A 14,846-nucleotide genomic window follows, 5' to 3' on the forward strand; every position below is an offset into this window, starting at 1 on the left:
GGAAAATTTTAATAGCAAACGTGGATTACATGATACAAATTTGACAATGCATGACCACTTGGATAACATGGTCAAGGATGGTAGCTTTGTGTCCATCTACTGTTATCGAATGGAAAGCAAGATAAATAATGTACTGACATTCTAACATTATTATTTTTCGAAAAGGAGGATACAACCTCATTTCAATACCATTGCTGTACATACTTATTGACTAACTACCCAGTGGCGAAGCCACATGTTGACTGTGTAGTCAACTGACTACACATGTTTATGGAAAAAGCATCATATATAAGCACAAACCATGCAAAAAATAATACAAAATTCATAGAAATACATAGATCTTAACTACACAACATTGAGTTGACTACACATGGTTAAAATCCTGGCACCGCCACTGTAACTACCGATTTTCGCTTGCCCGACCAAAAGAACAAAAGAAAAGAAAAACACCGACTCCCACTTGGGCATATTGTCATGAGTTTGTTATTACGATTTGAATAGGAATGGTTGAATGCGATGTACTTTTTGAAGATTAAATAAAAGGCACACAACACATTTAAAATTCTACCTAAAGTACTGAAAATTACAAGGCACTCAGAGAAGCATCTCTTGGAATGTACGTGTGCATATACGACACCTTACATCGTAATTGCCACCCAAAGCTCAGTCAAACAAGGATATGCTTGGGATTACAATGAGTTCAATCAATTATTCTATGATAAAGGCCTAAAATTTAAATAGTCAAGTGTAATGCCCATGACTTCGTATATTGCTTCAATCATATACTATTTTCCTCTCTAAATATAAGACGTCTTGACAGTTCAAATATTTAGGAACAAAAGAAATAGTGACTACTACTCAGCTTGAAAGACGTTTTTATATTATGAGACAGAGGGAGTTGAGTTTGCTCATCACCTTTCTAAAAAAACGTTTGCTTATCACCGGCGTACGCCACCACCACAATGATTTGCCGATACCGTTCGTATCCATCTAATTCTTCTCACTTCGACGTTACCCAACAGCCGCAAGTTTCCTGTTGCTTCGGACCGCCAATTCAAGAAAGCGAAGGGTGTTCTGTAGGAAGATACCTTCCCAAGGTTTCCACGCCATCACACACACACATATACGGCTCGCGAGCTCGCTTCAGAAAAAACCAAATCCTCTATTCCTGCATCGCCCGCATCTGTTCGTCCCCCCTCTGCGGCGGCGGTGGCGGTGGCGACGATGGGGCTCGAGATGGAGCCGATGGCGGCGGCGATCGGCGTCTCGGTGCCCGTGCTCCGCTTCCTGCTCTGCTTCGCGGCCACCATACCGACGGGCCTCCTCTGGCGCGCGGTGCCGAGCGCCACGGGGCGGCACCTCTACGCGGGGCTCAGCGGCGCCGCGCTCTCCTACCTGTCCTTCGGGGCCACCTCCAACCTCCTCTTCGTCGGGCCCATGGCGCTCGGTTACCTCGCCATGCTCCTCTGCCGTCGCCGAGCTGGCCTCGTCACCTTCCTCGGCGCATTCGGCTTCCTCATCGCATGGTGAAACCCTCCCTTCCATCCTTGTCTACAGGGGTCATATACCGATGCTTAGTTTCGGGTGAATCATGAATGTTGGATTCATGTTTTTTCACGCCTTCATTTTGGGTAGAACAGGGCAGGAAATGTACAGCTAACAGCAGCTTGTTCGACTAGGAAACCAGAGGAATTGTAAGCGGATCTGCAGATGTGGCCGAGCCAGAGCGTTGGGCCATCACAGGGTTAAACAGTAGTTTATTCTATTGGAAAACCACAGGAATCGTAAGTGGGCGGCATGGAGCTTTTGATGCTTCTGATGTGGTTGGAACCGCAGCACGGACGATTTCATGTTGGAGCTGATTGAAATGGTTTCCAACTTTTCTCTGGCTAGCCATGTGGTGCTATTTATGATTAATAGTTTCAAGGTGAAAATGAGATCTTGTATTATCTCAGGACGACTTTTCTTCTATGCCTGCAAAATTTTGGACTTCTGATCTCGTAAAGATTGCAATGAATACATATAACGTGATTGTTGAGATTTTACCTAAGTACCTTAGCAGTTCCTATTGGAGAATTTATTGGTTGTGTGCTCATGAAGCATTAGGGCACCCCTTGTTAGTCACGTGAACCAGTTTTTTCTTCTTTTGAAAGATTAAGTCTGTTTTGGTGGTACTATGATGCGATTTATGATCTGTCACACCGAGGGGTTGAATTAATATGACCTATGTTTATTTGGAAGGAAATTAAGGGAAGGAAGAAAATATTTCCCATCCAAATATCCCTGACAAAGACTCCATCTGGATAATGGATGCTGTTTGGTTCACTTAGAAGTTATTTATTCTAGCTGGAGTCATCCAAACCCACATAATTTTTCATCAACTTCATCAATATTCAGGCATAACATTTCTGAAGATGGTTATTCCATAATAAAACACACAGGCTTGACACTTAGTGATGTTTTATTCACCTTGAGAACTTATAGTTGAGTATTTAAAACTGACTCAAGGAAGTATGAATGCAGGCATTGCCGTATTCCTGTTCCATTATCATTAACATTGATGTTCTGTTCCATAAGGCTCTGACTGAAATTTACTGTAAATAGAAAGGTGCAGCTATTCTTTTATTTCCTAGTTATTAGTGTGAATCAGTGACAATGAATGTTGAGTGGTAATTCTAGTTACGTTCTTGTCAATATTGATGCCTCCTCACCATCCTCTTAAACTTCGATCTCTCGTATGGTGCAGTTAATTTTTGTGTTCACTACCTAGAAGTTTAAATTAGCGGCCACAAGTGTCTGAGTAATCATTCTAATTTGGTTCCTGTTTCATTCCCTACTGAAACAAACAAGTTACGGATTATATCAATTTGCCCATCTTTCACATGGAGTAAAGTATCCACTTTGTCTATATAGCCCGTGTCGGACCAGGCACCCATATAGATTATCTAGATCCAAAATCATGACCTTTAAAATACGCTAATCACACACTCATTCTTTCCATTTGTAGAAACTCTTTATTTGGCAACTGTTGTATATCATCGAGACAAGATAAAAATAACAAACACTTAACAATAGGTCTAGTTCAACGGGCAGCCAATGCGTTAGTGAACTTTCTTCACTTAGCTGTTGAAGATAATGGCGTGTCTGTTTAATTCTTTAAATGTGTAATTGATTCAAAAAAAATATATCCATGGATGCAATCCGGTCCTTCATTCGTAATGTTACAATGTAATATTAATATAGATGAAAGGAGTTTCTTGTGTATTCTAAACATAAGATGTTTCCCACCTGTTAGCACTAGCAACGTCATTCTGCTAGATTAAATTATGCTAATGCCAGCAGGCTTCCTTGGGGACATGTCAATCTCTTTATCCCACACCATAAGCTAGTTTTAGAGCACTATAGGAAGGCCATCAAAAGCAGACTAAGAAGAAAGCTCATTCGAAAAAAGGGCATTAGATTCTACCGCCATGCACTACTGAGAAGATTAGCCGCAAAGCACCAAAATCCTAAGTATCTTCTCGACATGATCAATGTTTGTCTCCTTGTTGGTTCTGCTACAATACCAACTGTGGCCCTAATATTTTTGGTTGTTGCAGTCACTTGCCTGTTTCATCTGTGGTATCCTAAGTCTGTTCTCTTCTCTGAATTTCTGCTCTTTAACGAATGGCTATGACTCCTGATCTCCCCTACGTGATATTTTTCTAGTGTTTTCCCTTTTTGCACGAACATAGGTATTAGCCAACTTACTCTGAGCACTAATTGTTTCAATGTTCAAGCTAGCTTTGACACGTAATCTACTTGCATGAAGGATAAACTGGTTATATATTGTCGGCTAGTTCTTCACTTTTCAATGTTGTGTTTGCTACTGTTTCCTTTTTGGCCCCATAAGAAGGGTTCCCTTCTATTCCATATGCAAAATTTTGAAGTGGGACGAACCAGCTACCTAAGTTGGAAATCCAATAAGTAAATTATTTTTAGCCATGGACAGGGGTGCGTGGGAGTTAGCTATTCATGCACTTTTCAATGTTGTGTTTGCTACTGTTTCCTTTTTGGCCCCATAAGAAGGGTTCCATTCTATTCCATATGCAAAATTTTGAAGTGGGACGAACCAGCTACCTAAGTTGGAAATCCAATAAGTAAATTATTTTTAGCCATGGACAGGGGTGTGCGGGAGTTAGCTATTCATGTGCCAGAACCATGACTTGGTTTCAATATCTTATGGGTTTCAACTCTAGTCTACCCAACTTGTTACTTTAGGCCAATTTGTTATGATGGATAAGCTGGCGAACAATTTGGTGCTGAATTTTTGCAATTATACACTGTGAATGTATTTAAGTTTACCCTCATACTACATACAAATTAACACATTCGGAGTTACTTACATTTTTTTTCTTGTTGTATAGTCATGTCTACTACATGAGTGGGGACGCGTGGAAGGAGGGAGGCATCGACGCAACTGGTATTGTATAATGTTTTATTATTGCTTGTGCTTATTTAAAGTTAAACTAGTGTTCACCATGCAATTTTTGAGTGCGTTTCTGACTTACATATATGGAACATGTTCAAATTATAAGATACATTTTAAGAATTTTGAATCCCTAATATTATCTCATGACATTTTACCATTTTTTCTTGTGTGGTCCTTCCTTGTAGTTAACAGTGTTCTCTCGGGATATTGTTTAGTAGTCAAAATGATGCCTTCTACCGAGGGACAGGTGTAGCATCCCTCTTATAAATCTAACAGTAGTGAAATAATTGGACATAGGTTATATGCAGGGAGTAACATAATAGAGTGTATGCAGGTACTCCCTCCGTTCTGAATTACTTGTCGCAGGTATGGATGTATCTAGATGTATTTTAGTTCTAGATACATCCATTTCTGCGACGAGTAATTTGGAATGGAGGGAGTACAAAATAAACCTCAGCTCTTACTTGTGGTCAACCCTCTGCGAATAACATCAAGCCATGTCCCTATGCCTTCTCAGAATTCCTTTCTTTGGTTGCAATGCAGGTGCTTTGATGGTTTTAACGTTGAAAGTCATTTCATGCTCAATGAACTACAGTGACGGTCTCTTGAAGGAAGAAGAGGGTCTACGTGATGCTCAGAAGAAGTATCGCTTGGCTAAGTTGCCTTCTCTAGTCGAATATTTTGGTTACTGCCTCTGCTGTGGCAGCCACTTTGCTGGACCAGTATATGAGATGAAAGATTATCTTGAATGGACTGAAAGGAAAGGAGTAAGTAGCCTTTGTCTACTTTGGGTAGGTTTATGCCATGTTTTGCTTCATCCTGATTTTGTATGATCTTCAACAGATATGGGCCGGCTCAACTCCTTCACCATTATTACCTACTCTGCGTGCTCTAGTTCAGGCTGGAATATGCATGGGGTTATATTTGTATCTGTCACCTATGTTTCCGCTTTCACGATTTAGTGAACCTCTATATTATGAATGGGGTTTCTGGCACCGGCTCTTCTTTCAATACATGTCAGGATTTACTGCTCGATGGAAATACTACTTTATATGGTCAGTCTCAGAAGCTGCAATTATTATATCTGGCCTGGGTTTCACTGGTTGGTCTGATTCTTCTCCCCCAAAAGCCAAATGGGACCGTGCTATAAATGTTGATATTCTGGGCGTCGAGCTAGCTGGAAGTGCAGCTCAATTGCCACTTAAGTGGAATATTCAAGTGAGCACATGGCTAAGATACTGTAAGTTCTATATCTTGATATTCCAGTAGACCATCATTGTTATTAACTTGCTTTTTGGATGATATAATGCTTTTTCATCAAATTCTGGTGTTCTCTGTATAAACTAGATAACACAATATGGAAGCAGGTTGAGGGTCCTTTATGGATCACATAGCATCTATTTTGCTTACCAGTTACTCCCTCCGTCCGAAAAAGCTCGTCCCAAGCTTGTCCCTCAAATGGATGTATCTAGCACTAATTTGGTGCCAGATACATCCATTTGAGGGACAAGCTTTTTCAGACGGAGGGAGTACCACTATTAAGATCTGTGCAATCTAAGACTTGGAGAACAAGGAAGCACTATCTTTAATTCTGTTTTTATTAATTTCTCTAAAAGGTTCAGTATTTTTCTGTGTCTGTACAATGAAAAATTAGTTGATAGTACATAATGCTAGATTTTGGGGTCTGTAAATTGATTTTGTTGACCACTTGATGATTCTTTGGAACCTTTCGGTTGCCACTTTTTGTAGTGTGGATGAGTGAAGCATGTATGCCTGTAATTCATGATCTTTAGCTGATTTAAAAAATCTGTACATGCACATTATGCACTCATGTATTAGTAGTAATTGTCTCATCATTGACTCCTTGAGAAATGATCATCTCCTTGAAGTTTACCTTTGCGCTAAGTATGGTTTGCACCAAGCAGTTTGTTTTCGTGCAAATGCCATGATTCGAGCGATCAGCGATGCACTTTGGTATACCTATATAATGTATTGAATGCCACACATTCACGCTGTGCTGTTATCAGTTGCATGAGCCATTGCTCCACTATTTTTTTTTCAGATGTGTATGAGAGGTTAATTCAGAAAGGGAAGAAGCCTGGTTTCCTTCAGTTGTTGGGTACACAGACAGTCAGTGCTATCTGGCATGTGAGTTTTTTTCCCCTCTCCACCTTCTTTATCATTAATAGTTCCTGTTCACTGTATATCGGACTTGTATCTAGCAGAGCATCCTGAAATTTGTTGGACAAACAGTAGCTAAATGAAACTAGAATGCTCTAGTGGGAATTTAGAGCTGCTATTGTCCTGGTAGTGGAACCTTAGTACCCGCCTTTCAGAATGGAGGCACTATGGGTCATTGCAAACTCGCATTTTCCCCATGATAATAACTGGCTTCACTTGTGACGTATTAATAACCTTTTCTCAGCAAGCTGTTGCTTGTGATGATTGATACTTAGCCAATCCAGCAAGCTGTGGCTTGTGATGGTTAATACTTGGCCAAATTTCATATTACATGGTTTTTGTCCATTGGTCTGATTTTTACCGTTCTACAGGGACTGTATCCAGGATATATGTTTTTCTTTGTTCAGTCAGCGTTGATGATAAATGGTTCAAAAGGTAGCTCAATCCCTCCCTTCCCTGACATTTCTGAGGTGTACTTGATTGAAACTGTGTGAGCTTGTAATTCTGATTTGGCTTCCTTTTTTGATGCAGTTATATACAGATGGCAACAAGCTGTGAGCAATCCAGGCCTCCGCACTATCCTGTCTTTACTAAATTGTGCATACACCATGATGGTGCTTAACTACTCATGCATTGGCTTCCAGGTTAGTTTCATGCCCCTGAATCTGGCTATACTTTACCCTGTAGAAACTGAAAACACAATCTGATCAGTTCGCTTGTCTGTTGACTAATAATCTGTGCACCTAAAATTCTCCCTTTGTTTTATTAATTTCTTATCTTTGATGATTATTATGCATATATGGTTTTGCAAGTATCATTTAGGTTTCACTTAACCAAAATGATATTAATCAAACTGTAGCAAAGCCAGGTTGCTTCACAAACTTAGTTTAGACAACTTAGATCTGCAAGTGTTTTAGTTTCTTAGCAAAGTTTCCATTTGGATCATGATGTGCCACCAGAATATCTGAAGATTCTAAAATGAGAGAAATATTTATTTTCCCATTACAAGCGCTGAGTTTGCTGAATTGCCATTGAACAAACGTACTTCGGTTATTCGCCACTGCACAAACACAACCTCTTGCCAATATGCCATCGCTGTTACCCTTCTGTTAATGTTAGTGTGCTTCTGTTAAATCTCAAATATCTGAAATATCTGTCACTATTTATCTGAATCCCAAAACTTCCCTGGCGTAAGGAGAAAAGAAAACGGCTTACCTATTCAGCGCCTGCTCCTGCACGCACGCACCTGTTTCTTCTTGTTTCTCTCCCCCATGGACGCACCAGTAGAGGAGATGATGGCAGGGCAGCTTCCGGCAGGCCTTCCTCCCGACGAGTCCACCAGCGACCATTCTGACTCCTCTCCCCGCCCCCTCCCAAATTACAGAAAACCTAGAGGGGAGGCCGTGGATAACTGCAAGACCTCAGTGACAGCTGCCTTTGCCGCGATCCCATACGCAACAGGCAAGGAGGACAACTTGGTGGCGGCGGGCACCCCTTGTGGCCCTCACAGAGAGAGCCAGCGACAGTGACAGCCAGTGACGAGGTTGACATGGGTCCGTGGTCCCTGGATGCAATTAGGATACTGAAGGCGAGGTAGAAGAGGAGCGAGCCAACAATGGTGTTGTACTTGCCCCAGCAGCTGTCAGCGAGGAAGGTGCCAAGGAGGGGGACATTGAAGGTGATTCTGTTCCAGGTGTCGGGAAGCAGTGGTGCCGTGGAGCATGGTTCCGAGCTAGACCACCATATTCAGTTCGACTCCAGAAAAGGCGATGCTCTCCAGCAAACTCCAAACCTGCAGTCAGTCGCTGATATGAATGGTGTCTTTCCTAGATGCTAGATGGAGAGGAATCAATGGATGGGTCGTTGTTGGTTAATCGTGTAGAACGATTGCAGGGCCTGTCCAAATGAACCGTTGTCATCATCATCACAGCAGTTCAGGATGAAGATTATAATGGTTTGTCTGATTCGAGTTTGGCCATCTCCTGACATTTCCAGCTCCGTGAGCTAAAACTAGCAGCGAGCAAGTCAATCACCGAAGCTTGCGTCTATCCACATCTATAACTAGTAGTGTCTATTACTAATCTAGCTCACCTTACAACTTACTCCCTCCGTTCCAAAATACTTGACTTCCATTTGTCCAAAAATGGATGTTCCTATATACTAAAACATGTCTAGATACATCTATATTTTAACAAATGGAAGTCATGTATTGTGGAACGGAGGGAGTACATGCCTATATACTTTGTTTCCTTAAACCGTTATGGCATATTGGCAATAAATTGTGCTTGTGTGATGGCAAATAAGCAAAGCACGTTTGTTCAATGGCAATTCAGCAAGCCGAGCGCGAGTATTGAGCACTAGAGGTACTAGAGCATTACTAGTACTATTAATGTTTTTTGTGGAGAAAGGAAGACGTGGGTTAAGTACCTAACATTCTTTTGTTCCTCCACAGTAGCTTTGAACCTACTCTAGTACGTGGAACTTATGCCTTTGTCAATCATCTTCTACATAAAACATACTAATAACATTTACAATGTTCTATGCTTTTGTTTTCCTCAAGGTACTGAGCTTCCAGGAGACCTTAGCATCCTACAAGAGCGTGTATTATGTCGGCACAATCGTTCCTATTCTATGTGTCTTGCTGGGCTATGTCGTCAAGCCCGCGAGACCTGTGAAGCCGAAGGCTCGCAAGGCAGAATGAGGAACAGAGTGAATTGATCTTTACATAGATGAGTTACGAAGCTTCAATGGTGATTATGGCAAGATAGTTTTCAGTTTACTTCCATCTTTGTGAAACAATATCAAATTTAGCCAAAAAGGATAATGTGGTGGCTCCATTGTAATTGACCAATCATTAAAAACCTGTTGTTTCGTCGGGCTGATCACCCATTTGTTTTACCACACATGCAACACATGATTTTTTGGCCCTAAGCTGTATGTTATTCATTTACCTTTTCTGCCTGGCTCTATTCAAACTGATGTGTATTTTCACACCTTCCCATCGGCTCCGTATGGAGGTGTGAACGCTGTTGCTGGTTCATAGTCGTGTTGCACCGTGCCGAGTCGGTAGCAGCCGGAGCTCCTAGAACAAACATTCGCCTTTTGACTACTGCAGCACTCGCTTTGAACGCAGTTTTGGTGCGATGGCGGCTGAAGCTGAGGTCGAGACGAGATCACCGGAAAGACAGACCTTGGTCATAGACAACGAATGAGTTGGAATGTATCTGACGCGTCTTTCTGCTCGGGTCATATAAATGGTGCTATAGCGGCGTGAATCTATGGGTGCTCCGGTCCGGTCCAAGTCCGACTTAGCTGATTGATTGATATGCAGTGGCGGTGGTTCTGGCGCTGTTGGCCTCCCTCATGTTTGTCCAATTGTAGTTGTGCCGGGGCCACGGCAAGTGCATGCATGCATGGCCTGAAAGTGCCCGCTTGGTGCTCTGCTCTTCTGACGCGACCACTAGAGGAGAGGGCGGGCAGCGTAGTGTGCTACAGTGCTATGCAGGAAAAGGGTCAGTGATGCGACGTAGCGTGGCGCTGATCAGGTCGTGCCCACGACTGCTGGCTGCCCTGGTCGGGTTCCAGTTGCAATCGTGGTGATGATCTGATCCCGCACTTGTTCTGGTGCGGCATCACGAGTGGCGCATGCTTCGCAGTAGCAGTACGACAGGAAATCTCCTCTTTACTGTAGCACACCAGACAAGCAGCCGCTTCTTTAAAAATGCATGGATATTGCTGCAGAAAGAGGTGGTTTTAGCTGCTACCACGTTCAGAGGATTTTTTTACTTATTATAGCTAATATATGTAGTAGAGCGCAGCTCATCTTGCCCTTTGGTACATGCAACCCCAAACGGACGTCCGTTTTGTTCTGTTTTTTGTCTCTTTGGGTAGGGATTTAGGGTCGTGTCCGGGTCTGTCCTGGGATGCGGTGGCCGTGTGCCCAGCGCGCGGCCGCATTCTTTTGCCCCATCCTGTCTGTCAGGGCCAAGAATTGCCCAAATTTGCATTAAAACTAGTTTCGAACCCAAATATTTGTCTGAAAATTAAAATAGTTTTACAACCAAGTCATAAAATGGACAAATACATCTATTGGTTGCCAACGTGGTCCCACACGTGCTCAATCAAGTCATTTTGAAGATTCACATAAGTGTATCAATCACGCATCTCACGGTGGAATTGGGCAAACTGTTCAAATGTGGCCGGGTCTTGGTGCAGGGGCTCAATATTTTCATCTTGATAATCAAATCCTTGGTCGAAGATACTCTCATCACGCTCGTCCTCGACGATCATGTTGTGCATGATCACACAAGCAGTCATCACCTCCCAAAGCTCCCTTTCATCCCATGACAGTGCAGGGTTTCGAACGATACCCCACCGGGATTGAAGCACACCAAAAGCACGTTCCACATCCTTTCTAACACTCTCTTGCATTTGGGCAAATCTCTTTCTCTTCTCACCTTGGGGTTTCGAGATTGTCTTCACAAAAGTTGACCAGTGAGGATATATACCATCTGCTAGATAGTATCCCTTGTTGTAATGGTGGCCGTTGATCTCAAAGTTGATAGGTGGGGAGTGGCCTTCTACAAGCCTCGCGAAGACTGGAGAACGCTGCAGCACGTTGATATCATTGTGAGAACCTGCCATGCCGAAGAAAGAATGCCATATCCAAAGATCTTGTGATGCCACCGCTTCTAATATGACAGTGCACCCGTTAACATGCCCCTTGTACTGGCCCTGCCAAGCAAATGGACAGTTCTTCCACTCCCAGTGCATACAATCTATGCTGCCAAGCATACCTGGAAAGCCTCTAGCCGCGTTGGTCGCCAACAATCTCTCTGTATCAGCGGCAGTTGGCTGCCTCAAGTACTCTGGGCCAAAGACCTCGATCACAGCCTGGCAAAACTTGTACATTGACATCAGACATGTTGTCTCACTCATACGCACATACTCATCCACCAGATCGCCTGGAATTCCATATGCAAGCATGCGGATGGCCGCGGTGCATTTCTGGTAGGAGGAGAATCCAAGCTTGCCAAGGGCATCCGTCTTGCACTCGAAGTATGGGTCATGAGCAACCACTCCCTCTCGGATACGATTGAACACATGCCTGGCCATACGAAAACGGCGACGAAATTTATCCGGCCTGAAGAGCTGGGTGTTGGCAAAGTAATCTGCATAGAGCAGGGCGTGGCCTCTCCCCCTGTTGCGGTTCAGGTTGGGAGCATGGCCAGGGATTGACCCCCTGTACCGAGGAAGCTGCCGTTGAATATGGTCGTGAACGACCAGTGCAGCCACCACAAGATCGTCATCATCCGACGACGAATCGTCCGATGAACAAAGGAAGTGATGGTAGAAAAACTCGTCTCCACTGTCCATACCTTTGTTGGCAAAAGGTCGAACACCTTGCGCTCGTGGTGGCGAAGAGGCCGCGATGATCACCTCGACGCAGCAGGGTGGTTGCCGGCCGGCTACAGGCCGTTCTGGAGCTCTCGTCGGAATCTGCCTCGGCCGCCGTGGTATGTCGCCGGCAGTCGTGTCCCCTCTGCCACCGGCAAGGATGGCGAGGGCCAAACCTCCTCCGATCGACGACCAAAACTATGGCGGAAGCGCGGGCGTGGTGGCGGCCATGTCGAGACGTGGTTTGGTACGGACGGCGGGGGGGCTGCGCGGTGAGGAGGCGGCCGGAGAATAGCGGCGGCGGCGGGGCGGGGCGGGGAGAGAGGGTGAAGCGTTGGGAGCGGAGGGACTGCTAGTGTCCCCGACAGGCGGGCCACGGGGGGGACAAGGACGTGCGTCGAGGCCGTCCGCGCACGTTTGTTTTACCCCAAACCGAGCGCAAGTTTGGGCCGGGATGAGTCAAAGCGGACGGAATCCGGACATTTGTCCGTTTGCACCCGCGCGCTGGGCCGCCTCATTTATCCTTTTTATCCCAAACGAACGAGGATGGACAGAATAGGGTCGTGCGGCGGAGTTGGCCTTACGTCCATGAATTCAAAGTCCGCGGCCTCGGTTGAGCACCTTGAGGAAAGCTTCTTCCGCGCATGTCAAAACCAGCATTGCTCTCGTCTGCTTGCTGTTGCGCCACGAGTCGCTTGTATAGCAGGAGTCGTCTTCCACTCGGGCGCCCGTTGGAGCGTGGCGTGGGCATGGGGGACATACCACCAGCGATCGGCCTTGCTGGTTACCCCGGTGACTAGCTTGGACGTGCAGAGCGCACGCCGGTACACAGGACAGTTTCATACTACTACTAGTAATCAATCGGCCTTGGTGGCCTGCCAGGCGGACAACACGAGGCTACGAGAGGGGTATACAGCGGGGAAACCTGAGCTTCGCAGCGTGCGTGCCTATAAACCTTGTTGACAAAAAAGAATCACTATATGCGCGCGTGCTACGGAGGAGTAGTTTGTCATCAGTCTGCAGTCAGTTCACTGTGGGTTGTGCGTGCGTCTACCAGCTTTAACTAGTTGGGGTAACGCTAGCCATGCATATGCCAAATGCCAGAGTCCAGAGCGTTTGTTGCCCGACTGCCAGCAGCGGTCCCGTAATCAGTCAAATCCATCACGCGCGCGCACTCACCCTGCGCAGCGGAGCCCCATGCGAGTACGTCAGATGGCGTCGACGACGGCGACCCCGTTCGTTTGGCGACTGTTGGAGATGGAACCACCGTGCGCGCGCCCGCCATGCCCCGCCTGGACGTGCAGAGGACCCGCCAATTCTTGCGCCGCATCCGTTGCACTTGCGCTGATCGGGTCCCCCGGCCTGCCCCTGCTGCACCGGACGTCGGGTTACGAGCCGGCACGCTTGCATTCGGATGTGGTCGAGGCTCCTCTTTTTTTCATAGTGATACGTGTCTTATTTATATAGAATAAAGATCAAGTTACAAGGCACGTAAGCATCGATCATATATAACTGAAAAAAAATCCTATGCAGAATACCAGCGCCTGTTTATTTCCTTCGACACCATCAAAGCGGCCATCAAAGAATAAAAAACAGATCACCTCTTCACCCAAACTTAATGCGGCTCCATCGCTGATCAGCAACTTTACGGACCTCCAAAATAGTTTGCTAAAAGCAAAACCATAGCCGTTGAAAAAATCAGGCCGAGGCAAAATGTCTCCGGACTTGCCATCGAACTTCAGAACTGACACCCCCGCATGACGACGATGTCGGAGGAGGAAATCAGAACTGTCAGCCTTCCACCACAGACCCAACACAAGATACTCCATCTTCCGGCTGTCACTTACATAGACAACCGCCTACGCGTACTCCTGAACAACAAAACCTCCCTGCTCCACCATGACGTCGGAGACAACGCCACAGCAACGGGAACAAAGCAGAAGGAGAGACACACCTGATGGAGTCATCGCCGCCGCCTCGCCAACACCATCCATGAACCCTAACGCTACCGATCTGAGGGATCGACAGAGACACGATGCCATCAATTCCGAGACGCCGCCATGAAAGACACCGTCGGTGTGAGAGTGGAGTTGAGACAGATTTATTCGTCCAGGCGTCACTTTCACTACTTCAACAACACACCACAATCTACAAATCCAAACCCTAACTACAGAACAAAGGAACAGGCCCCCCTCCCTCCTGCCGCCGGAGCAGCCGCCTAAGGAGAGGGGGCCAGCGCCCCGGCCGGTGAAGATCGGGGAAAATAGATCGCCTCATTCTAGACGTTTGTTCCTCGGATGCGCTTTCCGTGGTCGAGGCTCCTCCCTCGTCTGTTTTGGCCTCGCGCGCCGTTCAGCGGTCAGTAGCGTATACAGTAAGCATGCATGGAAGGCATATGCTTCGCTCTAAAAAACAAGATGGAAGGCATGCCTTTCAGATGCAGCCTTCGTTGGCACATCAGAATGCATGTACCTGGCCACCACCAGCCTGCACGCAACATTTTCACAGATCAAGATGACCATACCTGCCTTGGCCCTCTTCCCACGAGGTCCATCTCGCGATATTCACACACATGTTGCCACGTAGATACAGGAAAGAACAGGCCGGCGAGAACGACCCACTTGCCGAATGAAAAGGAAGTGCAAACCTGCACGGCCGTCCGTTGCCGGCTTTACCTGACTACTACGAGCGTAGTCCGTCTCGGATAACGAAAGAAAAATGCATGGGACGGCTGGACGCAAGCACGGCCGGAAAGAGCCGTATTCTAAGCTCATATTCATGATGCATTCGTATCATA

At 45.6% G+C, this 14,846-nt stretch overlaps 1 protein-coding gene across 1 annotated transcript; it reads left to right on the top strand.

Moving 5' to 3' along the window:
• Window positions 1-1,134: 1,134 nt before the first annotated feature.
• Window positions 1,135-9,609, top strand: LOC125514089 (lysophospholipid acyltransferase 2-like). The gene is made up of 8 exons (XM_048679343.1): window positions 1,135-1,526; window positions 4,407-4,462; window positions 5,015-5,238; window positions 5,315-5,711; window positions 6,534-6,619; window positions 7,024-7,087; window positions 7,184-7,296; window positions 9,213-9,609. The coding sequence occupies exons 1-8, from the start codon at window positions 1,225-1,227 to the stop codon at window positions 9,351-9,353; spliced, it is 1,383 nt and encodes a 460-aa protein (XP_048535300.1). The 5' UTR covers window positions 1,135-1,224; the 3' UTR covers window positions 9,354-9,609.
• The last annotated feature ends 5,237 nt before the right edge of the window (window positions 9,610-14,846 follow it).

Source organism: Triticum urartu, chromosome 6 (genome assembly GCF_003073215.2).
Source record: "Triticum urartu cultivar G1812 chromosome 6, Tu2.1, whole genome shotgun sequence".
NCBI classification, from domain to species: domain Eukaryota; kingdom Viridiplantae; phylum Streptophyta; class Magnoliopsida; order Poales; family Poaceae; genus Triticum; species Triticum urartu.